Below are 27330 nucleotides of genomic sequence, written 5' to 3'. Positions count from 1 at the left end.
ATAGCATGTATAAGCCTTAGCTAACCCTTCCTTGGAGCCTCTCTTCCCAGGCTCCCTCCCAGGGGGATCATATAGCCTCACTAGTTCAGTTTTCAGCATGGCCTTTGGGATTGATGTGAGAGCTCCTCAGAACAAGTGTGGCCCATCCCACACCATCAACAACCAGCCTGGCCAAGGGTCTCAGAGACCTACTCTGTCCTCCTCTGAAGTAATGACTTGTCAAAGCCCAGGAATGATGCCCTCCAAGAACCTGCACCCATCTTCTAGTCCACTATCCACTTCCCCAGGTCCTGGGGAAATTGCACAGCCTCTTATGTAAGATTTACACTGTAAATCTCTGAATAGGAGCCAGTGTATTGTATGTTACTCCAACTGGAAAGCCCAGCCAACATCTAATACCTATCTGCCAAGCCCAGAAATCAGAGCCACTTGGTCGTCCAACAAAGACTCAGGGTTTCACTGGATATTTTCTTGTTTCAAAATGACCTCCAGTTTTATACTACTAACACATTAATACCTTCCATATTTTTATGCTTATCACTGATTTACTTTATACTCCATATGTATTGTTTTATACATTGCATAAAAATTGTACTTACCCAGCACCGGTGGTTCATGCCTGTAATCCTAGCTACTAAGGAGGATGAGATCTGAAGATCACTGTTCACAGCCAGCCTGGGCAGAAAAGTCCCCATGAAGACAATGAATCTTAAAAACTGGAAGTGGTGCTGTGGCTGAAAGTGGCAGAACACTAGCTTTGAGCAAAATTGTTCAGGGACAGTGCCCAGGCCCTGAGTTCAAGCCCTACAACCAACCCCACCTCCCCCCTCCAAAAAAAGACCATACATGTTTAGAAAGGAATAAATGAATAAATGAACAAAAGCAAAAATCCCCCCAAACCCAAGTCCAAGAATCTCCAGTTTGGGGGAGGGGGCGGGTGGGGAATGAATGGATGCAGTTAGCAGAGTATGAATGAGCTCAGGTACCTATTGTATGCCAGAGCCAGGGCTCCCACTTGGCCTCTTGCCCCTGCAGGGGTTAGAGATGGCACCTGAAACGCAGACCTTCAGAACACTGTTTTTCTCATCTTGGAATCACCTGCTGAGCTGTAGAAACTGCTAGAGCCTGGATCCCAGCGATCCCCCTTTCTGACTAGGTGATTGACATGTGTATTCAGGTGTAAGCTCTTCAGGAATCTTTTATGGGTGGCTGTGGAGATGGAGTGGACCAGGACCTGGTGGAGGGCCTGCACTACAGTAGGGAGAGGGCTGGGTGGAGGGAAATGGCCACCACGTGTAGGGGGTATGAGGAGAGCCTTTCCAGGCTTCCCTCTGGCTGCCGTGTGCTTATGGACTCTATGCCTTTCGAAGACCCCATGGCCTGATGTCTACCATGGGCTGGGATGCTTGACACAGACTTCAGCGTAAAGACCCGAGTCCCAGGTGAAACTGGGACTTGTCTGCACATAAATGATGGCTAAGGCCAGAAACGTGGCAAGAGCAGAGAGTATGTGGGTCAAGAAGGGAAGTTGAGCTCACACATTACACCCACCGTGTATGCCAGTCTGATTCTCCATCCTAGAACAGAATCCACTTCTGTCCGAGATCTGGGGCTGGGAGTCCCTACTTAGTTTCGCTGAGCAGGCTGAGAAGACCTTAATGACAATCTTCTTTCTCCTCCTCACCCATCCACTTCTTTCTCCATCTGTCCCTGCCTGTCCACTCTGCCTGTTCCCCTCTGGCCTCCTGACATCCCAAGGTGAAGGTCTGGTTCCAGAACCGACGCACCAAACAGAAGAAAGATCAGAGCAGAGACCTAGAAAAGCGGGCGTCATCTTCTGCCTCCGAGGCCTTCGCCACATCCAACATTCTGCGGCTTCTGGAGCAGGGCCGGCTGCTCTCGGTTCCCAGGGCCCCCAGCCTCCTGGCACTGACCCCTGGCCTGCCCGGCTTGCCTGCTGTCCACAGGACCACCTCCTTAGGTGACCCCAGGAACTCGTCCCCTCGCCTCAACCCACTGCCCTCTGCCTCAGGATCCCCTCCACTGCTACCCCCTCTGCCAACCATCTGTTTTGCCACATCCCCACTGCTGGACCTGCCTGCTGGCTATGAACTGGGATCCTCTGCCTTTGAGCCCTACAGCAAACTAGACCACAAAGGAGGTAGCCCTGGATGCAGCAGCAAGAAAGCTAACACTTAAGACTCCCACATGTGTATGTCTGTATGTGTATGTGACACTCCGGTCCCCAGCACAGCACTGCCCAGACTCCCAGTCCCAGCCAACTGCACTGAGCAGGCCCTGAAGAGGAGGGATGGCAAGCCACATGCCCTCCTTGCCTGCCTCCAGCTCAGAGACTCGACCAAATGGCCTTGGTCCCGCAGAGTGCGTGCGTGTGTGTGTGTGTGTGTGTGTGTGTGTGTGTGTGTGCAGTGTGTGTGCAGTGTGCATAGGCGTCTCTCACTGAAATAAAGGAAAATTATGAAAACAAGGGAACCAGTCCCCATAGCACCATCTAACTTCGTTCAATTTCTACCCTCACTGCCAAGTCAAGGAACTCAGATGCGGTAGGGGGTGGGGAGCAGAAATCTGGGATTCAAGTTGGGTGAGATACTCATGATGGGAATCCACTCCCAATGGAGTATGCACCTCAGCACCTCTCCTCCCACCCCACCCCCAACACTCAATGTAACATAGCCATCTTTGGTTAACCCTTACCCTAGACAAAGTTTTCTTTCAAAAACTTAAAAATATATTGGATATTGGTGGCTCATGCCTGTAATCCTAAATACAAAGAAGACAGATCTGAGCATTGCTGTTTAAAACTAGCCCAGGAAGGAAAGTCTGTTAATCTCTTATCTCCAATAAAACACCAGAAAACCAAAAGTGGAGCTGTGGCAGAAAGTGACAGAGTGCTAGTCTTGAGCAAAAGAGCTTAGGAATAGTGTTCTAGCCCTGAGCTCAAGCCCAAGGCAAATAGAAAGGAAGGAAGGAAGGAAGGAAGGAAGGAAGGAAGGAAGGAAGGAAGGAAGGAAGGGAGGGAGGGAGGGAGGGAGGGAGGGAGGGAGGGAGGGAGGGAGGATGGAAGGAAGGAAGGAAGGGGAAGGAAGAAAGGGGAGGGAAGGAAAGGAAGAGAAGGGAAAGGGAAGGGAAGGGAAAGGAAAGGAAAAGAAAGGAAAGGAAAGGAAAGGAAAGGAAAGGAAAGGAAAGGAAAGGAAAGGAAAGGAAAGGAAAAGAGAGAAGAGGAGCTTGCCAAGTGCTGTAATCCTAGCTACTCAGGGGCTGAGCTCTGAGGATCACAGTTAAAAGTCAGCCAGGGCAGGAAAGCCTATGAGACTTTTATCTCCAATTTACCACCAGAAATCTAGAAGTGGCTCTGTGACTCAAAGTGGTAGAGCCCTAGTCTTGAGTAGAAAAGCTCAGGGACAGTGCCCAGTCCCTGACAGTGCTCAAGCCCCATGAATGATCAAAAAAAAAAAAAAGTGGCTTAATGGTAGAGTGCCTAGCATGAATGAAACCCTGGGTTCCATTCCTCATTCCTCAGTACCACACAAGCAGAAAAAGCCAGAAGTGCCACTGTGACTCAAGTGGTAAAATGCTAACCTTGCACAAAATAAGCTCAGGTGCAGTGCCCAGGCCCTGAGTTCAAGCCCCAGAACTGGAAAAAAAATGAAAAAGAAAAAGAAACAGGGAGGCACTAGTAGCTTATACCTGTAATCCTCAGGAAGCTGAGGTCTGAGGATCTCAATTTGGAGTGAGCCCCGGCAGAAAAGTCTGTGAGACTCTTCCAGTGTAGTTCAGGTAGTAGAGCTTCATTTTTTAGCAAACTAAGGGTCAATAAGGGTCACTAAGCTAAGGGTCACTGGGCCCAGAACCTGAGTTCAAACCCCAGTACCAGCACAAAGCAATTTAAAAATACTTCAAGAGTGTGGACAATGCAGGATGAGAGCGGATTCCAGAGTGGGAGAGAAGACATCTGAAAAGGCTCCAGTGTTTGCATATTACCAACGCTGCCACACCAGTACCCCAAAAACCTTTTTTTGTTCAAGGCACTTTCATTTAATTTTTATTGTGTAGCTGTACAGGAAGTTGCAAAGATAAGGCAAAGGAAGAGACCCTTCACTCAATTTCTCCCAGTGGCTACAACTCTATAAAGAACATATCAAATAGGGAGACAGACCTTGCTAGGTACTTCACCTCTTAAGCCACATCTGAATAGGGTCTCTCTCTCTCTCTCCCTCTCTCTCTCTCTCTCTCTCTCTCTCTCTCTCTCTCTCTCTCTCTCGCTCGCTCTCGCTCTTCACCCAGCCTGGCCTCAACCCCCAACCTTCCCCATCTTTGCTTTCTGAGGAGCTAGGATTACAGACTGAGCCAACATTCTCAGTCATCAACAGGAGACTTCTTGGACCAAAATCCAAGACCTAGAATGAGCCCTCAGCTGGGAATCCAGGTGGGACTGGGATTGCGTGGTGGGAAAGCCAAGCACGGCCACTGACAGTTCCCATGGGCTCTGGAAACACACAGCTGTCATTTGGGTATAGACTGGCTGCCCCATCTGAGTCACTCAGAATGGACTTCTAGGGAATGGTGATCCCCCATCATGGTGATGCACCCTTCTCGCTACTCAAGTGGGAAAGTTTGGGGAGGTGCTTAGAAATGCAGGGGTCTCAATGTAGGAGTCTCAAGGCACAGGGAGATTGTGGCATTGGTCCAACCATCTTAGCATTCACTAGAAACTTTCACTGTGAGGGTCCGCATAGAGAAAGTAGACCTGTTTCTCAGAAAGTTCTCACTAATACAAGGCACAGAGGCTTAAGGAGATCTAGGCTGGTGGGAGAGACACACAGGTTTCACCTGGGAGGGGAGGAGGAGGGGTTCACAGCCCAGTGCAGCCACCTGTGTGCTAGGGAGACCAGGTACATGACCAGGCACTTGGTAAATTGAGGCTTGAGGAGGATCCAGGGAAAACTTCCTGCAGGAGATGATAGTGACACAGAAGTTGACTAGAGGATGCTCCATAGATGATGGAGAGAGATGATGGAATAAAGAATACCCAGGTAGCTGGGCATGGTGGCTCACGCCTCTAATCCTAGCCACACAGGAAGCTGAGATCTGAATACCAAGGTTCAAAGCCAGCCTGGACACAAAAAGACCCGAGACTCTTATCTCCAGTTAACCTCTAGAAAACTGGAAAGTGGGGCTTGGCTTAAGGGTAGGGTGATAGCCTTGAGCTGAAGAGCTCTGGGACAGTACCCAGACCCAGAGGTAGGACGGTGACCTTGAGCTGACAAGCTCAAGGACAGCTCCCAGGCTGAGTTCAAGCCCCATGACCCACAAAAAAAAAAAAAAAGAAAGAAAGAAAGAAAAGAAAAAAAAGAATACCTAGGTATTGGCAGGCAAGGAGGCAAAGAGGTGCAAAAGAAGGACAGGTTGGAAGGACACTGAGGAGAAAAAGGGGAGGAGCTGGAGGGAGTTGTGGGCTGCAGAGCAGCCATGCATAGAGGTTAGAATGATGTATTTCCAAGTCGGGCACAGTGGCACACACTTGTAATCCTGCTACTCATGAAGCTGAGGTCTGAGGATCGCGGTTTAAAGCCAGCCCAGGCACTAAAATCCAAGAATCTTATCTCCAATTAACCACTAGAAAACTGGAAGTGGCACTGTGGCTTAAAGGGTAGGGTGGTAGCCTTGAGCTGAAGAGCTCAGGGATAGCGCCCAGGCCTAGAGTTCAAGCCCCACAACCAACTACAACAACAAAAAGTTACATTTCCCCTCTGCTCTTCTCCTTTGTCAGCCTTCAGCTGCCTAGTGGCCTGCTACCTCCTGCCTGCCCAGCCTGTGTGTAGAGGAAGCTTTAGAGCTGGCACACAGCCCTGGGCTTCCCTGTTTACAGTCAACCTAGGGGAGGAGAGCAGGGGGAAAGGGAGGAGAAGGAAGAAAGAGGAGGGGTGGCCACAGGCTCAGGGGCTGGGCAGTCTGCTCCAGCTCCAGCTGGCCTGGAGTCTTATTACCATCACTAGCTTGCTCAGACACTGGGCACCGAGTCCTGGACCACCTCACGCCATGGCCTTGAAGGTAGACAGCCGGCCTGGGGGCCTCCCCGGCAGTAGCTGCGACCTGGGCTCAGCCCGAGAGAATATGCAAGCAGTCACTCGCAACTACATCACCCATCCCCGTATCAGTGAGTACTGAACGCCGGCCTTGAGCTTGGGGGAAAAAAAAAGGAGACCTGGGGAGATCAGGGGGCTCTGGGACTGCCTGACAGTAGCCATCCTAGCAAGGGGAAGGATGGAGGTCTCAGCCTAGGCTGTCCCAGGGAAAGCTCCAATGAACCTACACAGAGTGTAGTGCTACACATACGTGCGCATGCTCTGAATATACATGAGTGTGTGTTTCTCCCTGTGTGTACATGCATGCTTGTGTGTGTGTGAGAGAGAGAGACAGACAGACAGACAGAAACAGAGACAGAGAGAGACACAGAGAAAGGAATATACATCAGGACACGTAGCACCAGGAAATCTGATCAAATGTGGTGCTGTGTGGGACAGTGTAGACTATATGAGCATTCTCGGCATAACAAAGTTGGTGCCTTGTGTGCCAATGGCTGCCCACTGTGTGTGTGGACAAGGAGAATGTCTGTGGGCAGCAATGGGTACAGGTACATGTACCTGCACTTGGGGAGAGGAAGCATGTGGTAGTGTGTACATGAGTGTATATGCAGGGTGAAGGGGAGTATGTCCAGGGTGTGTGTGTGTGTGTGTGTGTGTGTGTGTGTGTGTGTGTGTGTGTGTGTGTGTTCTTCAAGGGGAGTCCATCTGAGCTAGTGGTCAGACAATATTGCATGGCTAAGCAGTGTATATGTCCTGGGATAGGAGGGAATGTAAAGTGTGGGAACACCTATATGTAATGTGTGGACACATGTATATCCACACCTGTGTGCTGCTTCTGTGCCTGTTCTGCAGGGGTGGCCCAAGGCCAGGTGTTTGGGGCAGAGAACACAGTCTCACAACGAAGTCTAGAAGACTAAATGGAGGGGGAGTACCCCCCTGTGTCTCCTTGTCCAAGGTCACTCTCTGGCCTGGTAAATTCTGATGGCCCAGTTCACTGGAGTAAACCAGCCTGACCAGACCTAGCTAAGCAGAGCCAGAGGCTCCTAATAGGGTTTGGGGGTGGACCTGACACAGCCACCCCTCCTCCCTACCTCCCATAGAGGTGGGGAGAACACTGGGGGGCGGGACACAAAGCACCCAGCAAGCTGGCCCAAGCAGAGGGAAGAAGAGACATGGGTGTACAGCCCCTGCTAAAATGGAGACAGGCACAGGAGGGTAGAGCAAATTCCAGTAGAGAAAAATGAGAAAGGGGGGAGAAGAGGTTGGGTGGGTTTCTTAAGCAAACCAACACCACAGGCCCTATTCTGTAGGAGCAGGGAAGTCTGGACCCCTACCCCCACCCACCTAGAATATGCTGGGGTCATCAAGTCCCAGTAATCAGTGGTGATGGGGTGGGGGACCCTGGTGTACCCAAGCTCAAGCCTGGCATGGGAGCTGGGAGGCCTGTGGTAACTGACCCCTCAGGCCAGCTATCCCACAGGAAAGAGGCCTAGCAAGGGAGGGACAGTGATCTGGACCTACACACAGATTCTGCCTTCCTTCTGGAATGTAGCCTAGCTGGGATCCAGCCTGCACCACCTCACTGGCCCACCTCTTCCTCCAGGCAGAGAGCTCTGGCCAGGAACAGCCTCCAGCCAGTTCCTCCCCTTCTGTTCCCTATTTACAGTCAACAGCCTGGATTCTGAGCCCAGCTGGAACTCAGGCTTCAAGTGATGCTTCCATGTGGTCCCCATCCAGGCCAATGAGAGCACTCCACAGCTAACCCAGGGCAAAGAGGTCAGGGGCCAGGCTTCACACTCTAACCCCTCCTGTGCCCTTGCTTAGTATCCCTACACTCTTGGGGATACCTACCCTTGGTTTCCCCAGGTAACTTCTCCATCCAAATCAGGTAACTGTGGGATAGGTATGGAACCAGGTTGAGTCAGGAGGCCCCCAAGAACTACTTTAACCTCCTTAGGATAAAAGGAGGCTGCTCTCCCTTTCTGACTTCTCACCTTGTATCTCTTGCCATCCTGGGAGTCTAAACATTGCCCCAGGCTGAGAAATCTAGAGACTGAACCCAGTAAGAGTGCTGCTGGAAGACGCAAGGCCCCAGGCTACCTCGGGTGGAAGTGAACCCTGAGCAGCCTGAGAACTCCCAGAGAAGGTGGGCTTATCTTAACAGAGGCTGGAAGAACCCAGCAGCTGAGAGAGAGGAGTGTTCAGAAAGGAGGAGCACAATAGAATTCAACTGGGGGATGGCTCAACAAATATTTATCCTGGAAAAGAAGGGTCTTCTTTGTGTCCATGAGGTTCCCCCAGGGGACTGACCCCACTGGGGAGGTGGCTTGGAGCTTCATTTGAGAGCTGGAGCAAGGGTTGCTGGACTGGGGAAGATGAGAAAACCCAATCTGAGCAAAGGTTCTGAAGGACAAGCTGGCAGCCTGATTGCAAAGCAGATTTTCTAGGGGCTGGGTACCATGCCACTGGCCTTGCTGTCTTGCCAGTTCCCTACACTCACTGGAAGTTACAGGACAGGCCCCATCAGCAAAATCGTGGGCTGATTCTAAGACCCCCCAGCTTCCAGTGCCTGCCCTCCTTCCCTTAATCCTTCCAGCTGAGAGGAGGTCGAGGACCTGCTGCCCCCAGCTCACCCCCACCCTGGCCTCACGCAGGGGCTCCTGCTCTCAGACGCTGCAGGTGTGGCTGGGCCAGCACTAATTAGTGGGCCTTGCAGGAGCCCTGCTGGGTCTTTGACAGGGAAGGCGGCTGGGAGGTGGGGGTAGGGAGGGCTCTGCCAGCCAGCAGCCCAGAGCACAACCCAAAGTGTCAGTTAGGACAATGGAAAGGGGGTGGGCAGAGCAGCTGGGAGGAGTGTCTGCTAAGTCTGAAGAAAGCCCATTGAGGGAGTGCCCCTTAGGTCATTTGCCCAACTCTCTGCCGACAGCTCTACACCCTCCCTTCCCTCTCTAGGGTCAAGGGTGACATCCTGGGGGCTGGGCAGTGACCATAGTCCCTTAATACCACAAGATGCTGTCCTGAATTATGGTGTACCACAGGAAGAATCAGCCAAATTTCTAAGCCTCAGTTGGCCTCTCCATGCAATGGACACAATCAGAGGCACAGAGTTTTACATCTAATTGCTCTATGTGTATCCAGCTAGGTTTGATAAATAATGTCATAAATAATGTGTCAGTTAGCTGACTGGGTCTGTTCTCATGCTCCTGTTCCTCTAAGGAACAGGAGCTGAGGGGTCTTGGGAGAGAGGATAGGGAAAAGAGGCTGGGATGAGGCCTTAAAGTGTGTGGACAGTCCAGTGCTGAGCAGAAATAAGCCCGAGAGGAGATTCTGCAATGAAGGCTCCAGGCTGTGGAGCAGTGGCCTCTTCTGGCCACTCTGAATCTTCCCTACAGCTGGGTACTGGGCAGCTGAAGCTGGGGAAGGCAGCTCACAGAAGAGGACGTCATGCTGTCCACTGTGTGGTCTGGGCTGGTGGAGGCATTGACCTCCCACCCTGACTCCCATTTGGCCTGGCCTGGCCATGAGCACCGGGCAGCAGCCCTTGGGCTCCTGGAGGAGCCTCCTCCCCATGAGGAAAGGGCATGAATCCTCTAATCCCATATCCTTCAGCATCAACTCCCTACCTTCGGAGACTGGCTGGACAGCTGGGTGAATTGGGATTTCAAATGACAGAGGCTGGGAATTAGAGGTGCGGTGGTCAGTGAAGAGGGAAAGTTGAAAGACCTGTCTCCAGAGGTGGTGAAATTGCAACTGATTTCCTAGGGCCCCTTCCACATGCCCTCACTTTGGCCCACCCACCCCTGGTCTTTTTACTCAGGTTCACTGCTTTCCTCCTCCATTTCTTCTTTTTTCTCCTTTGGCTAGAATTTTCTCTATGAGGCCAGCAAGATACCAGCTCTTTGTGATGCTTTCCAACAGGCAGGTCGCTTCTGCACCTGTGCCCATCCCCTGGTGACATAATCCACTTCCTGACCCTGCTTCTAGTCCTGTCTCTGCCAGGCTCACCTGCAGAATCTTCAAAATCCAGACAATTTGATCAAAATATCATGTTGGCAGGAGCCTGGTGATTCCCGCCCCCGCCTCGGGGTCTGGGGACACCCAATATCTGTCAGCAACTGTCTCATTGGAGGTCTGTCACTGCCTGCCACCTCCCCTGGTATTATGTGTGCTTTCTCATCTCTTCCACCACTTTGTCACAGAATGGGCAAGAAGTAGGAGTGTGGCTCCTCCGGGTGGCCAAAGGTCCCTCATTTGGTTTGCAGGCCAGAAAGACTGGAGCACGGGTTCTGATGGGATTTAGGGAAATGAGCAGAGGGAATCAGCTAATGCCTTCCATAAGTCACCCAACAAGTGCTTCCTGAGTACCTGCCATTTGCCAGCTATGTTCTGAGAGGCAGGTACAGCAGCAAGCTCCATAGCAGACCTTCCAGCAATGTCTCCCATCACTGAAGCAGACTATGTGTGTCATAGCCTGTTTCCCCAGTGGATCAGGCGGGTTCTTTTCAACTTTGAGCTGTTCTCTGTGTTTCCTGGGCCCTTTTGCCAACTCTCTGGGCCTGTCTGGAGAACTCTCCTGAAGCAGGGCACTCTAAAAAGGCCTTTCTTCTTGTCCTTTCTGGAGCACCCAGTCTTGTCCTGGGCCCATCTCTCACCCTTCCTGTTCTTTTTCTTCTTAGCACCTTCTGCTATTTTCTCTATTCTTTTTTTTTTTTTTAGATTGAAAGCTCCATATTTGATTTATCACTTTATTTCATCCAATAGATTTGAGCAAAGTACTTGAAGACAGGAAGGGTGGAGGAGGAAAAAAAGAGAGCAGATCCCAGGAAGGAAAGGAAAGTGAGAAAAAAAGAAACTGTGGGATGTTACAGAGTTATGTTGGGGCTGTCTCACATGGAGCCCGAGGCAAGAGGCTTCCCCAGAAGAGAAAAATGCACCCAGCTTCAAGTGGAATGTCAGGGTCACCTTGAATGAATCCATTGGCTGCCAATAGTGGGAAGCCAAGCCTGTAAGGGGCTGAGGCTAGGGTAGGAGGTAGGGAAGCAAAAAGAATTGTTAGAGATCAGCCAACACTGGGGAAGAAATGGAGCTGAGAGATTTGGGGAGATGAGGGCTGTGGAATGTGGCTTGTAGGAAAGACTGGGGAAAGCTTTGACAAAAGGGAGAGATGTGCCTAAGACAAGGTGGGGGCCCCCCACCTTCCTGGGAATCAGAAGGAGATGGGGAGGCTGTGAGTGCTGGGTCTGTAGGTAGATGCCCAGGCAGGGCTGGTCTCCCAGGGCTCTTCTTGGGCCATGAATTTTGCAAATAGTCCTCACAAAGCTCTGGCAGGGATCACCTTTCCTAGTCTGGCTTTATGGTCCACACCCTGAAAGGAGCTTAGATCAGACAAAAGTAAGGGGTTGGGCCACAGAGGCCCTGGCCGGGGAGGTTGTGAGTTCCTGTCTGGACAGAGTGGCTTGGGGCTAGGTATGCTCAAAAGCACAAGAATAAGAAAGCTATTGAGCCAGTTCATGGGAAGCCAAGATGGAGAGCCAGCTCCATCTCTATCATAAACTGACCCTAGACCAGGCTCATTTCCTTTCCTTTTCTTCTGTGGTGTGGCATTTGTGGAAGGACCCAGCTCCCTCACACTACTTGCCCAGCTCCCCTGAGTAAGTTCAATTGTCACACTTATGTCATTGGTAAGTTACAAAAGACTAGGAGATCCCAATGCTACAGGCAAGAGACCATGCCAGTTCTCTCAACTGGTCCCTGGCAGAACCAAAGCTAGGCTTCTTGGCTGCCAACCCACAGTTGTGTCTCACAGAGCAATGTTTCTTGATATCTCAGCAAATCCTGCATTGTAAGCTGGGCTCATTTCTGATGTGTACATCTCTCTAGGTACTGGATCTACGGACATTTCTTCCTCCTTCCTTTTCACTCCCTCCCTTTCCTTGTCCTTGCTGGGAAATCCCAGTGAGCCAGGGATTCTGGGAGCCTCCCCACAAGTGCCTGACCAGGGCCTGGCAGTGACCACAGAGGACCTGTTTATGTATCTCATCCCCTATGGTGCTTGGTGGATGCAGGGTGGAAGGAGGATCTAGAGAGGAGCAGAGGAGAGCTCTTCTTGGCCACCTCTGGGACTGACATGCTTTTAGGAAATATGAGTCAGAGAGGAGATGGGAGGAGGGGGTGTGATGGGGGTGGGGAGCTGTCCTGAGGCCAAAGGGGAAACCACATGAGAGGGGAAGGGCCTGGGAGGTGGGCTGGGGAGGCCTCTGCCCTTGCCCATCCTCCCCCAGCCTCCTGCAGGTGTCCAGAGGCAGCAGGAGCCCTGCAGGCAGGGGCATGACCCTTACAGCAATGGTGGCTGGCCCTGTCACAGCTAATGACCCTGATGGCCCAAACTAGGGAGGAGGTAGGGGTGGGTAGAGGGGGGAAAGCAGAAGATGCTTCTCTTTCTCTTTCCCTCTCTCTCCTCTGGGGTGTGTGTGTGTGTGTGCGCGCGCGCGCACGCGTGTGTGTGTGTGTGTGTGTGTATGTGCTCTGGAGACAGATATGGTTTGTGTGTGTGTAATAGATGAGACCCTCATTACCTTTCCAATCCACAGCCTACCGGACAGTGTGCAGTGTCAATGGGCCTCTGGTGGTACTGGACCAGGTCAAGGTAAGACTCCTGTGCCACTTTCCCAGTGCCAAGGCTGAAGTCTAAGACTCCCTGCCTCCCACAGGAGCTCTCCTAACTGCCCTTCCCTTGAGTAGCCCCCAGAGCATGTCTTTCTGGCCCCAGTCACACAGCCCATGCTGTGTAACCTGTAACCAGGTTCCACTTCCGCTTCTGTGAATGGAGAGGGACTGTAAAAACCACAAACAGCTGGGTCCTGGCAGCTCATGCCTATAATCCTATTCAAGAGACTGAGATTTGAGAATTGTGGTTCAAAGCCAGCCCAGGTAGAAAGTCTGAAGCTCTTATTTATAATTAACCATCAAGAAGTCAGAGGTTGAGGTGTGGCTCAAGTGGTAGAGCACTAGTCTTGAGTACAAACACTCAGGGACAGCACTCAGTCCCTGAGTTCAAACCCCAGGATAGGCATATGCACGTGCATGCGTGCTCACGCGCATACACACACACACACACACACACACACACACACACACACACACACACACACACACACACATCTCCCCCATGGGAGATCAATAAGCTCCAGGTCTTGAGAAGCTTGCTTTACCCCAATGGGTTAGCCAACCTGGTGTAACTGCTTCTGACTTCCTCAATGGCTGAACTCTCACTAGGAGGAAGAGACTGCAGCTGGTCTACTTCTCAGGAGCCTGCTGCCTTGGCCCATCTCAGTGTCAGAGCCAGCCCTTGAGTGGGAAGTCAGGGCCTTCCCTATGGGATGGGACTAGTTCTTTTCCCTCAAGGAACTGCAGAGGCTGGCAGACACCAGCAGTAATTTGGGGATTTTGAAGTAATTTGGAGCCTCGCAGAGATCAAAGATTGTGAGCACACTATTTTCTTCCTTAGTCAATCGGTTCCAAAATCCAGGCCTCCCCTCTCATCCCCAGCTGAGCAAACTAGAAACATGGGTGCAACCTTGACCTTTCATCCTGAAGCCTACTCTGCCAGAGCCTAGGTCTTATCAGCTCCATCTGCCTCACCACTACGTGTCATGGCATTGGACTGCCAGCCTCAGTCTGCTGCCCTTTCACCCTCTCTCCACCTGCAGCATTCAGACCACTGCTCTTGGGACTTTTTTCCCCCTCCAGTCCTTTCTTGCTGGGCTCCTCTCATGGCCTCCACTCTCCCTTTCCATTTAGTAACCCACTAGTCTCTGCCTAGAGCTGCCTCATGATGCCTCTAGGCCTTGGCACTCAACTTTCCCTCTGCCTCCAGGGCTACCCTAACCTACTCTATCTCTGACATATCCTTGGGGCGGAGCACTCCCCTTCTCCAGATGCCTCACCCAGCCTCCTGGGCATCAGCCTCCTTACCCTCCCCTTTCTGTGGCCTTACTGACTATAAACACTCCAGGCTCTGGATCATGTGCTTGTCACAAGTCTCCTGCCTGCTTCCCCCACCATGCCCTCTTGTTGGGCACTGCATTTTATTTAACCCTTATTTCTAGGACCCAAAATACCAGGTTTTTAATGACCATCTAAGTCATAGTAGTAGGTACAAAGTACACATTAGTTTAAAGGAAGGGTGAATGACTTGAGATGGATGGATGGATGGATATTAGCTTGTCTTGATAGAGATCATAGTGAAATGTACCCAGGTGAACTACATTTACAAAAATCAGTCCCACTTATTGCTTAAACACAGATTCCCAATTGAGATGGACACTACTGTTTGGCCAACTAGTGTAAGAGATGTCCTAGAAGGAACTATAGTGGAGTAATAATTTGAGGGCACACTAGAGGCAAAGAGTTTGGTAATGGGGCTCTCTCACCATCACATTTGCTAGGCAAAGACATTTCTTAAGCCTGTTTTATCCCCAGATAGGGTCTTTTTTGTCTTTTCTCCCCAGATAAGCTCTTTGCCTGGGTTCAGCCTCAGATCTCTATCTCTCTCTATCCTCCTACCTCTATCCTTCTCTAACCTCTCCATTCTCCTCCCTGTGTCTCCCCAGTAGCAGGGATTATAGGAATGTAGGTCCACACCCAGCCCTGAAGAATCAGAGTTTTGTTTTTATTTAAAATATTTTTATTATTTAAATTGTGACAAGGAACACAATTTTGTTTTTAGATCCAAACTGTTATAATAATGATTGTAATTAATCATTACTATTATAAAAGACAAAAAGTGGGTTTTTTTTTTGCTGGTTCTGGCATTTGAATTCAGAGACCTCATTCTTGTTTATATTGCTTGCTTGCTTAGCTGGTACTCTACCAGTTAAGCCATGCCTACCATTCTGTTTTTGTTTTTGTTTTTTTTTAACTAATTTTGGAGATGGAGTCTCTTGGACTTTTCTGCCTGAGGTGAATTTAAACTTTGATCCTCTGTCTGTATTTCAACCTTCTGTTATAGGTGCAAGCTGCCAGCTCCCTGCCAATTTCATTCTTACATGAGATAAAACATACAGCTTTTAAAAATTGATATATACAATATGAACTTATTTGTGGAGCATGGTATTATAATCCAACACATATTTAAAATTCAAAATGATCAAATTAGAGTAGGTAATAATCCCACCTCCTCAGATATTATCATTCCTATGTGTTAGGAACCTCTAACCTCTTCTGCACCCCTCTCCACTGCCCACCCATTCTCCCTATTCCAGAGGTCTTCAGCAGACTGTCACAATTCTAACTCTCCAGCGCCACCTTCTGTCCACATGGAATCACACAGTAATTCATTCCTTTTAAATGGAAAATTAAGTCATGTTAGAGGAAAAAAAATTGTCGATCAAAAGTTCTTAGTCAAGAGACTAAGGCTCTTGAATCACATGCACACTAACGTTTTTAGAAGAGATTTTACAGGATCATTTGACTTCTAGGAGGTGTGACTCTAAAACGCATAGGACTGACCCTCTTAGGTCGTAAGGCAGTCACATCCCAGCCTTGAGCACACAAAAGCACACATACGTGCTCATTCTTGCACACATTTTCAGAAGCCCACACATTCATACAAACACTCGTGCTAACACCTCCTTATAGGCTCATAGCCTCTCAAGCTCACACACAAATTACAAAGAAAGAGAGAGGTGGGGGTCAGGCAAGTAACTGCTTGTGGTAGGCTGGAGAGACTTCATTAAAGCATCAGTTCTCAAACCTAAATGCCTATCAGAATTCAGGGAAGGGCTTGTTCGTAGGCAGACCTGGCTCCACCCGAAGCTCTGATGCAGCATGGCTGGGGTAGAGCCCAAAAGGAACAAGTCCTCAGGTGTTGCTGCCCCTGGTCTGTAGACCACACTTCGAGAACCACTGATAGACACTCTTCCACCTCCTGTGTTTCTCATTCAAACTGGTCCTTATTGAAACTTGGAACAAGAACCCATCTTATCCACCAGATTTGATCCCAAATATCTGAGGTTGCTTTTAAGAGATGGTGCATCCACCTGGAAGGGAAACTAAAGAGTGTTCCCACACGGTCCTGTGTGTAGGCAGCCAGGGCGTTGGTCACCTCAGGTCTCTTGTACCAGTCTTGGCAGGTTTGCCCACAAATTCCTTATCCTCCACAAGGACCCAGGGGGCTCCCTTGACTGTGTCCTTATTGACAGAGGAGTCAGTAATCTCCTCCATCAGAGGGGATTGGTGCATAGAATCATCTCCTTGCCCTGAAATCTAGAAGAGTAGCCAACATCAAGAGCTGATAGGATCCAGCTTGCTCCACCTATGCCTGGGTAATGGGACTTTTTGGTCTATAAGTCCACTATTGCCCTTTTTCTCTCCACCCGGCCATCTTGTCAGCTGCTTTCGATTGAGAACCCTCCCGTGCCTAAGGCAGGAAGATGATGGTAGCCAAGAAGACGAAAAAGTCTCTGGAGTTGATCAACTCTAGACTCTTAACTTGTTGTGAAAAGTGGAAAGTATGTGCTGGGGTACAAGCAGACTCTGAAGATGATCAGACAGGGCAAAGGGAAATTGGTCTTTCTCACCAACACTGCCCAGCCTTGAGGAAATCTGAAATAGAGTACTATGCTATGTTGGCCAAAACTGGTGTCCATCAGGACAGTGGCGATAGTATTGAAGTGGACACAGCATGGGGGAAATACTACAGCGTGTGCACACTGGCTATCATTGATCCAGGAGATTCTGATATCATTAGGAGCATGCCAGAACAAACTGGAGAAAAGTAAACTGTGCATAATTTTTATTTAATAAACCTTGCCAGAGCTGATTTAAAAAACAAAACAACAAAAAAAGCCCACTATTGCCACAGGAATTGTACTCCTGCACTCACTACTATGTCTAACCATGAACAATCTTTCACACACACACACACACACACACACATACATATGCACATATACAGCTTGAAATTATCTTTCTATAGGATTCTAGATACTGCACCTTCCAGGCCAGGAGTTTGGCCTAGTAGTAGAGTGCTTGCCTAGCATGCACAAAGACCCAGGTTTGATTCCTTGGTACCACATACATAGAAAAAACCGGAAGTGGTGCTGAGGCTCAAGTGGTAAAGCTCTAGCCTTGAGAAAGTCTAAGGATAGTGAACTCAAGCCCAGAACTAGTAAAACAAAACAAAACAGATACTGCACCTTCCATGCCAGGTAGTTCTTCCTATAGACTACATAAAGCCTATTCCAGGTTGCGGGCATGACTCAAGTGGTAGAGCACTTTCCAGGACAAGTCCCTGAGTTTAAACCCCAATAATGTCAAAATGAAAACTTTCATTTGCTCTGCCTTTCCCCTTTGGGGAACACACAACCCTCGTTTCTACCCATGCAAAGATTCCCACTTGGTCTCACCCCACTACTTATTTTATTGAACCCATTGTCTGATTTCTTTTGAGCTCACTCTAACCTATGTAATCCAGACATTTTCCTCCTAAATAGGCCACATTCACCTGCAGTGAGATGATAAATGAGGAGACCACTTTGTATATTCTGGATATTAATTGTGTTGTTTTTCTTCCCCACCCCCAAATTCTTGATTCATTACAAAGGAACCAATCCCAGCCTCATGCCAGGGGAAAGTCTCGATATAGAGGTATCTGAAAGCAGGAAGACTTTCTCTTGGAATTCAAGCACATTGTCAGTGTACTTCCTGTTCATCCATAGAAGCACTGGGCCTTCCAGGAGATCTGGATGCCCACAATAGCCATTCTATATTAAGGTTTAACAAGGTGTCAAGTTAACAGATTTATCTACACTATCTCACTTTCTGACTACAGCAGCCTGTGAAGTAGATCTTATTATTATTACCCTCATTTAAAGATGAGAAAACTAAGCTTCATGAGTTAATGGCTTAAAAACTCAATGAGTTGCTGAAGTCACTAAGCAATTCCCACAAGGCCACACAGCTAAGTGAAAATGCCCACATTCTAACCTGGTCTTTCACTCCAAATACCTTGCTCCTAATTATACTCCCTCCCAAGCAGAATCCAAATGCCCCCTTCCCAGCCCTTCATGCTCATTCCCACAAGTGTCTAGGCACCAGAGCACAGACAGTAGCTTGAAACTGGGTCAAGAAAGAATGGAGGAAGTCGCTTGGGCATTGCTTCTGACCTCATTACCACTCTGAGCTGCTCTCTTCCCCTGCCAGTTTGCCCAGTATGCTGAGATTGTGAATTTCACCCTTCCTGATGGGACTCAGAGGAGTGGCCAAGTGCTTGAGGTGGCTGGGACCAAAGCCATTGTTCAGGTATGTGGTGTCATGGAGCTGTTGGCTGAGTGAATAAATGAATGAGTTTACAAAAAGACCACATTCTTTTAGTGCCAGTGGCAAGAAATGACCTACTTCCCTGTTGGCTTGCCCAAACTTGGGCACAAAGAATGCCTGGGGTGGGGATCTAATCACTAACTAGCCCCTTATCAGAGTAACTGTATCTTACTCCTTAGGTATTTGAAGGGACCTCTGGGATTGATGCCCAGAAGACAACTTGCGAATTCACAGGGGACATTCTACGGACTCCAGTGTCAGAAGACATGCTGGGTGAGGGACGGGCTAGGTAGGGCCCGCTCGGCCCTTCACACACCACATTGCATTGCTTGTTTACATGCCTGTCTGATCTGAGGTGGCCTCATCTTCTCTCTTCCGTTCCCAACCTCAGCTCAGAGCTTACTGTATAGCAAGTGTTCAACAAGGAAAGTGAGTTCAATAAACTACAGGTACAGCAGGTACTTTATTTGAGGTTAGGCTGAACTATGCTAAGCCAGCATACCCCCAAATTTCTTTCAAGATCTGCCTAGGCTGACAATTCCCTCTTTCCAGCCCTAAAATCCTCCCACCTAGGAGCAAAGTCTCAGGCCAAGGCCTTGCCCATAGAAGTCTCTATGAGAGACATGAGAACTCCCAGGGTGACCATTCCTACAGTCATCTTCCTGGGACAGACACTGAGGAGGTGGAGGACACAATAGGAGGTTGTTGGTGAGTGGTGCAGGGGGTAAGACCTGTGAGAAACTCAGGGCTGGCCCCGAGCATATTCCTACACCCCTTCTCATTCTCAGGTCGAGTTTTCAATGGTTCTGGCAAACCCATTGACAAAGGGCCAGTGGTCATGGCAGAGGAATTTCTGGACATCAATGGTGAGTGAGGGGAGGCTCTGGATGGATTATAGGACTAAGTCTCCAGCACTTCCCATCCCACCACCAAGTCATCTCTGTCATTCTGCCCTTGGGAGCACAAGTTAGAATGACGAGGGAATGCTGGCCTTAGGGCTGACTAATCAAACAAATACACAGATATAGTATACCCAAGAAGCAAGGCCACTCTGTCTCCAAATCTACCACTGAAGCTGAACACTTCCCTCAGCATGCCATGTCTCACTCCTGTAAAATGTTACCTCATTGCATAGGGATCTGCATTTGCCCCAAGCCATCCCTCTCCTATCTTTAGTTCCTGTGCCTTCATGAGAGCTAGGCTGACACAGTTTACAACAGCAGCAAAAGCCCTGCCCAAGCTCTAAGACATTATCATGAAGCTCTTCCTGAATCCTCCAACTGCAGCCTCTCGGTCTATGGAGGGACTGATGGAGCCCTATGGATGCCCATGGCTTGCCCAAAGCCATGCAGAAAGTTGATGGCAGAGTACACATACGCTCAGAGAGATGGACTGTGAGTCACTCTGGGGTCCGCTGAACCCCTCACAAAGGCATGAGTTGTGAAGAACACTGTCTTAGCCCAAGGAGTCTTCAGCCTGAGTTCCCAGCACCAGCTTCCAAGCCCTATAGCAGCACTGTCCAAGGTGGCACTGGTCCTGTCACAGTTTAAACTTAAACCAGTAAGAAAGAATGCCTCATTGGGGAGCTTCACTTCATATGGCGATAATCACATGCCTAAGGGAGTGCAATTAGAACACAGTTCTGTCATGGCAGAAAGTGCTCTGGAGATGGGGCTTGGGAGGGGAGGGAAGAGAAGGGCTAGAACCCCTGAGCATCCATGGTTGCTGTCTTTCAGGCCAGCCCATTAACCCCCATGACCGCATCTACCCAGAGGAGATGATTCAGACAGGACTCTCTCCCATCGATGTCATGAACAGCATTGCACGTGGTCAGAAGATCCCCATCTTCTCGGCAGCAGGGCTCCCTCACAATGAGGTGAGCTTGTAGCACTGGCATGCAGAACCAAGGGGCAGGGACAAGCCAAGGTCCAGACTGCTGAGCCAACAATCTGGCTTTCTGTTGAGAACAGGAAGTGGGAGTCACCAGCATCCAGACTAGCAGACATCTCTGTAAGTTCAGGGCTTCAGGACTACATGAAACCTGACATACAGCAAGTGTCACTACCCCAGAGCAGAACTTCCAACTGCCTCAAGTGGCCCAACTGAGTGCCCCGCTCGGTCTGCTGCAGTCTCTCCCTGTTGGTCCTCATGCCCACTCTACTGCCACCTCCAGGCAGGAACAAGAGCTTCTTAGAGCAGCTGATGTATGGAGGTTTCCAGTCACTCCTTCCCCATCACTCCTGAGTGTGCCCCAGCTCACACTCAAAATGGTCTTTGTGACCAGAGGCCTAAATGCCTCCACCCTTCCACACATGCATACCCATATCCTGGTTTGGTATATGAGGTCTTTCAGCGATGCCGCTGCAGGCCTGCAGCAACTGTGCACACAGAATCACAGCAGGTCTGAATGGAACAGATCTGAAAGGCTCAACTGCCCTGAGCCAAGTTGCTTGAAACCATACTGGGGAATCTGTTCTTGGGGACCAGTCATTCCTCTGTCCTGCTCCTACTGATGGGAATCCTCAGATCTTTAGCACCCACAGAACAGGCCACCCCCACCCTGAGAAAGTTGTAGGGCCCAGGGAAGTCCCTTTATCTCTCTGAACTTGTACACTACAGGGCTGGGGGTGGGGGATACACTGGAGATTTCAGTCCATTCTCACTGGTGTTCTGTGGTGCTCTGGGCTCTGCTCTCTCCCAACCCATTCTGCCATAGATTGCTGCCCAGATCTGCCGCCAGGCTGGGCTGGTGAAGAAATCGAAGGCTGTGCTGGATTATCATGAGGACAACTTTGCCATTGTCTTTGCAGCTATGGGGGTAAGGAGGTTGGGAGGACCAGCACATAAACCAGAAGCTGTGAACAGGCAGGCCTGTCTCTCCCAGGTGCCCCTGGCACCACCAGATCAGATGGGGGAGACACAGTCCTGCTTCCAAGTGATAATCCATCAGACTCCAAGCGAGTCTGGTGACAGAGCTGAGAACATGACCAAAGCAGTTTGGTTACACAAGTCATTCCAAAGGCCATGATGGCTATATGATAAGGCCCAGGACAGTCTGAAGAAGGAAACCATGGATCCTAGGGAGATAAGACAGCTGTAGGAAGGGGCTCCGAGAAGGCCCCAGGGGAAGACAGCAAGTTGTCAGGACAGTAGCTGGTCAAAACAGGGACAGTGATGACACTGTGTAGAAATCAAGATGAAAAAGTATAACCTTGTCTAAAGGACCTGATGACCCATCAAGCCCCAGAGTCACCCAGTGACCATTAGTCCCAACAACTGTTAGCCAGTCAGTCCACAGGCTTTGAAGAGGGCTGGGAGGGGCCAGGCCTTGTTCTCAGGCCACAGGACTCTGCCTCCAACCCTCTCTGCTGTGTGTGCAGGTGAACATGGAGACAGCCAGGTTCTTCAAGTCAGACTTTGAGCAGAATGGAACCATGGGAAACGTCTGTCTCTTTCTGAACTTGGCCAATGATCCCACGTGAGCCTTCCCCATACCCAGACTGCCCTCGGGGAGCAAGCCCTGTCTCCTTCCAAGACTCAAAGTCCAAAGGTTCAGGGTACCCTGTACCACAACCATAAGCCAGACCTAGGAGAAAAGCTTGTGGTTGTACAGATGGGGGAAGGGGAGGAGGTGAGGCCTGGGAATGGCTAGGGATAGCCCATGAGAGACTCAGGGAGCCAGAGTGACCCTCTGTTTCTCCCACAACCTAACCACTGTTCTAAGGCAGGGGCCATCATCCAAGGGCCACTCCCAGAAAGTCACCACTGGGCTTTTATCTTAGAGAGATTGGTGCTCTGAAAACACAGTAGGAGTTTAAAATCTGGGGATCAGGTGGAAAATTAATTAACTCCAATAAACTATTGAGGTTGCTTTAAAAAAAAAAACTAACAACTGTAGAGGCCAAGATTTGGTTCCTACTAAGGATGGGAACCAAAAACGTAAGCAATCCCATGGACTGAAAGTTCCTAAGTCCAAAGAATGGTGCTTACAAGTGCTTCAGGTGGAAAGGATGCATGGAGTGTGCCCTAGAGCAGGGAGAAATCAAAGAGGGATCCAAACTCAGGGTGCCCTGGGGTAAGAGGGAGCTAGAGCAGGTGTTTGTGCCCCATACCACTCATGAGGTGATACATGAGAGTCCTTTACCTTCCCCCACCCCACCCAACGAGCTGTTCCCATCATGAGATAATTCTGGAACTGAGCTGGGGCTGGAGACTCATCTTCTGCTGTTGTACACAAACCAGCTTCCCAGTTCACCTTGTACTCTCCTTGGGCCTATGTATCCGCCCCAGGCCTACACCTCCCAGATCTCTAAACCCTGGCCATGCCTCACCTCCAGGATTGAGCGGATCATCACCCCACGCCTGGCACTAACCACTGCCGAATTCCTCGCCTACCAATGTGAGAAGCATGTACTGGTCATCTTGACAGACATGAGCTCTTACGCAGAGGCCTTGCGGGAGGTGAGCTGGCTGAGGCTGTCGGGTCCGTTGCTGTCTTCTTGGCTTCACAATCCAGGGGGTCATCTTGAAGAAGAAGAGAGCTCACCTGCAGGGCACTGCAGTTCCTCTCCACCCCTCCACTCTCCACTCCTTCCCACCCTTCCTAGCCTCCACCTTGTACCTCCTGTCTTACTCTCAATGCTGTGGGTATTGCAGGTCTCAGCTGCCAGAGAGGAGGTGCCAGGCCGCAGAGGCTTCCCGGGATACATGTATACAGACCTGGCCACCATCTATGAGCGAGCAGGCCGCGTGGAGGGCCGGGGCGGATCCATCACACAGATCCCCATCCTCACCATGCCCAATGATGGTAACCTTCCTGCAGCCCCCCAGCCTCAGAGCCCCCTTCCTTTACTCACCAGGATGTGAGAGAGGGGAGGGAGAGGGAATGAGAGGCTGCTCCTTTTCCACCCTACTTCTCCCCCTCTGCCTGTCATTCTCACCAGAGGGCTAAAATCCTAGTGACCCTGAGTAGGTGGAGACCTGGCCCATCCCCAGTAAGACCAGTGCCTTTTATTGTAGATATCACCCACCCCATCCCAGACTTGACAGGCTTCATCACCGAGGGACAGATCTACGTGGACAGACAGTTACATAACCGGCAGGTACGGCTTCCTCCCTCCCACTTCTGTTCTCCTCTCCAAAGACAGTGAAGAATAAGTGTCTACATCCTTGTGCACCAATGAGGTGGGCCACTATGCACCTGGGAAGGCTGGTTACAGCTGGATAGAGTCCAACCCACCTGGTCATGGGACCCTGAGAAAAGAATCCCGCCTCTCTGGGCCTAGGGATTTTCTTTGATGACAGGGGAATGATAACATCATGGACACCAATACATTGTGGAAAAGAAAATAAATTAGCAGATAAGAAGCATCTGTTGCTAATTAGTAGGTTACTAAACAACAACCTATCTCTTCCCTTTCCAATTATTTGCTTTGGTGAGCAGAAACCAATGGGTAACACAAGTAAATTGTGAATAAAGGACCAAAGGGCTAGAAAGTATCTATCCCATGCCAGGTGCAAGTGGCTCACACCTGTAATCCTAGCTATTTAGGAGGCCAAGATATGAGGATCAAGGTTCAAAGCCAGCCAGGTAGGAAAGCTGGACATGGAGCTGTGGCTCAAACACTAGAGTGCTAGCTTTATGTACAAGAGTTCAGGGAGGGTTCCGGAGTTTGGCCTAGTGGTAGAGTGCTTGCCTATCATGCATGAAGACATGAGTTTGATTCCTCAGTACCACATATATAGAAAAAAGACTGAAGTGTTGCTGAGGCTCAAGTGGTAGAGCTCTAGCCTTGAGAAAGCCCAAGGACAGTGCTCAGGCCCTGAGCCCAAGCCCACGACTGGCTAAAAAAAAAAAAAAAAAAAAAAAGAAAGTTCAGGGATAGCACTTAGGCCTTGAGTTCAAACCCCAGGACACACACACACACACACACGTCTAAAAAGACTAAAGGCAAATTGCAGAGGCTCAGACCTCTAATCCCAGTTATACAAGAAAAGGAAATAGGAAGACTGCATTTTGAGTACAGGAGGAAAAAGTGGGAAGAGGATTTTGGAAGACTGCAGATTGAGGACATTCTGGGGAAAAAGAAAGTTAGCAAGACCCTATTTCAAAGAACATACCAAACATGGTGATTCACATTTGTAATCCTAGCCACTGGGATGCATGGTAAGATTAAGAGAATCTCTATCTACAGCTAACCAGAAGAAAATCAAGAGACAGTATCTGGAAAATTAAAGCAAAAAAGGCTAGTGTGTGGGTCAAGTGGTAGAGTGCTTGCCTAGCAAATATATAAAACCCTGACTTGAACCCCTCAGTAGTGCCAGAAAATAAAGCGATCGCTTTCCTCCTGACCAGCAGATTCTTTTACCGCTATTAAGCATCAATTTGGTTTGTCCACATAATCAAATGTTTTGAAATAGTCTTTCACTCATGTCGTCCCCATCTACAGTCCTGTCTAAGGCTACGTGTGGAGATTCCAAGCCCTAGAGCCTGTGGGAAACAAAGAAGGGTGCGATGGGGTCCCTCACCTCTCTCCAGATTCTTCTAGGAGTCTCCCCAGGACTAGGCACTGGGCGAGGGTGGGGATGGCAGGCGGGAAAGCAGGGCGTGGGGGCCTGCTGTGCGCCAAGCTCCTCTTCTGCCCTAGATCTACCCCCCCATCAACGTGCTCCCGTCCCTGTCGAGGCTGATGAAGTCCGCCATTGGGGAGGGCATGACGCGAAAGGACCACGGGGACGTCTCTAACCAGTTGGTGAGGGGAGGGTCGGGGTTGGAGGGTGATCCCTTTCCCGAAGCTGAGCGAAACCCCTCCTCTCAAAGGAGTTCCACAGCAGAGGCTGCGCGGCGGTGGGGGCGGGGGCAGCGGGCTTCCCGGCCAGCCCCTCCGCCGGCCCCACCGCGCCCCTCTGTCCCCGCCGTCCCTCCAGTACGCCTGCTACGCCATCGGGAAGGACGTGCAGGCCATGAAGGCGGTGGTTGGGGAGGAGGCGCTCACCTCCGAGGACCTGCTCTACCTGGAATTCCTGCAGAAGTTCGAGAGGAACTTCATCAACCAGGGTGAGCTGCGAGTCCCCGCCCCGCCCTCCGCCGACGCCCCGCCCTCCGCCGACGCCCTGCCCCGCCCTCCGCCGACGCCCCGCCCCGCCCTCCGCCGACGCCCCGGCCTGCCCAGCCATGACTTTCCCCTGTGGCCCCCAGGTCCCTACGAGAACCGCTCCGTGTTCGAATCTCTGGACCTGGGTTGGAAGCTGCTGCGCATCTTCCCCAAGGAAATGCTGAAGCGCATCCCGCAGAGCGTGATCGAGGAGTTCTACTCCCGCGAGGGGGCTCCGCCGGACCCCGCAGCCGGCACCGCGCTCTAGCCGGGGTCCCGCGAGGGCCCGCGCCCCCACCCGGCGCCCCCCGCCACCCACCGCTCCCCATCCACCATCGCCCCGCCTCCGCACGCGCCCCAACGCACCGCTTGGGAGCCCCCCCTGCCCCCTCCTCGGCCCCCTGAAGGCCTGGCGACAGCCCCAGCCCCACCCATCAACACCGAGAAAGAACCTGAAGGCGCCTAGCCGGGGGCATCGTATTTTTATTTTATTTGGGAGTTCAGGACTTTTTTTTTCTTTTTCTTTCTGTTTTTGGAGGCGGTGGAGATGGAACTCAAGTGCTCCATTCCTACGCTACACCCCCCAGCGCACACTTATTTTAAAAGATGCACCCATCCCCCAAATACTGAGGAGAATTTTATCTTAGGGGAAAATAAGATTGGCAAAAAAAAATCATTGTTGAAGGTGCAGGTGGTGGACCAGGTTCAACTATTTTCTCTTTATATCTTAAAAGGCTACAGTAATGTCTTAACAGTAGGGGACAGAATTCTCCTGATTTCTTGATAAATTTGGATGGAACTTGAGCTCAGGCCGTGGAAGGGACAACTGTCCACAAAGAATGTGTTTGACTTTACCAGAGAGATGCTGGGGATGAAACTCATTTGCTGCGGACAGCGGAAGGAAGAGAAATGTCAGGGAAATGGCTGGAAGGGACATGAGGTCTGGGGGTGCAGAAGGGAAAGAAAAATGCCCTGGTTAAGAAATAGATGAGGGGGCCGGGAGTTTGGCCTAGTGGTTAAAGTGCTTGCCTAGCATGCATGAAGACCCGGGTTCGATTCCTTGGTACCACATACATAGAAAAAAGCCAGAAGTGGTACTGAGGCTCAAGTGGTAGAGCTCTAGCCTTGAGAAAGTCCAAGGACAGTGCTCAGGCCCTGAGCTCAAGCCCAGGACTGGCAAAAAAAAAAAAAAAAAAAAAAGAAAAAAAGAAATAGATGAGGTAAAAATATATGAAAAAAAAAGAAATTAAAAAAAAAAGAAATAGATGAGGTAGACACTGATGGTTCATGCCAGTAATCCTAGCTACTCAGGAAGCTAAGAACTGAGACACTTCATTGGAAGCCAGGCAGGGTAGGAAAGTCCCTGAGACTTTTTATGTCTATCCCCCCCCCTAAAAAAAAAAGCTGGAAGTGGGGCTATGGCTTGTAGAGCAAGAGCTAGCCTTGAATAAAAAAAGTTGAGGGATGGGGTCGGGAGTTTGACCTAGTGGTTAAAGTGCTTGCCTAGCATGCACGAAGACCCGGGTTCGATTCCTTGGTACCACATACATAGAAAAAAGCTGGAAGTGGTGCTGAGGCTCAAGTGGTAGAGCTCTAGCCTTGAGAAAATCCAAGGACAGTGCTCAAGCCCTGAGCTCAAGCCCAGGACTGGCAAATAAATAAATAAATAAATAAATAAATAAATAAATAAATAAATAAATAAAAGTTGAGGGATGACTCCCAGACCCCGAATTCAAGCCTCAAGACTGGCACAAAAGAGAAAAAAAAAAGAAAGTAGACAACAGGCATTGAGAAATGCAGAATGCCTG

The 27330-nt window shown here is 50.1% G+C and overlaps 2 protein-coding genes and 1 pseudogene across 2 annotated transcripts in view; all 3 read left to right on the top strand.

Moving 5' to 3' along the window:
• The window catches only part of Vax2 (ventral anterior homeobox 2), a 22542-nt gene extending 20149 nt beyond the window's left edge, over positions 1-2393 (top strand). Inside the window, exon 3 of the mRNA XM_090336130.1 lies at positions 1759-2393. Within this exon, the coding sequence (XP_090192256.1) occupies positions 1759-2199 (441 nt within the window). The 3' untranslated portion in view covers positions 2200-2393. The remainder of the gene's footprint in view (positions 1-1758) is intronic.
• A 3620-nt stretch (positions 2394-6013) lies between these two features.
• On the top strand, positions 6014-26470 carry Atp6v1b1 (ATPase H+ transporting V1 subunit B1). The gene is made up of 14 exons (XM_090336737.1): positions 6014-6178; positions 12698-12753; positions 18312-18410; positions 18608-18701; positions 19217-19294; positions 20165-20304; positions 21145-21246; positions 21809-21906; positions 22766-22889; positions 23085-23235; positions 23448-23530; positions 25076-25180; positions 25356-25485; positions 25627-26470. The coding sequence occupies exons 1-14, from the start codon at positions 6061-6063 to the stop codon at positions 25788-25790; spliced, it is 1542 nt and encodes a 513-aa protein (XP_090192863.1). The 5' UTR covers positions 6014-6060; the 3' UTR covers positions 25791-26470.
• LOC150060603 (large ribosomal subunit protein eL30 pseudogene) lies at positions 16541-16897 on the top strand (annotated as a pseudogene).
• Positions 26471-27330: the final 860 nt, after the last annotated feature.

Source organism: Megascapheus bottae, chromosome 7, assembly GCF_031878675.1.
Source record: "Megascapheus bottae isolate mThoBot1 chromosome 7, mThoBot2.hap1, whole genome shotgun sequence".
Classification (NCBI taxonomy): Eukaryota; Metazoa; Chordata; class Mammalia; order Rodentia; family Geomyidae; genus Megascapheus; species Megascapheus bottae.
Note: the sequence above shows the minus strand (reverse complement) of the source record. Positions and strands in the feature narration are given on the sequence as shown.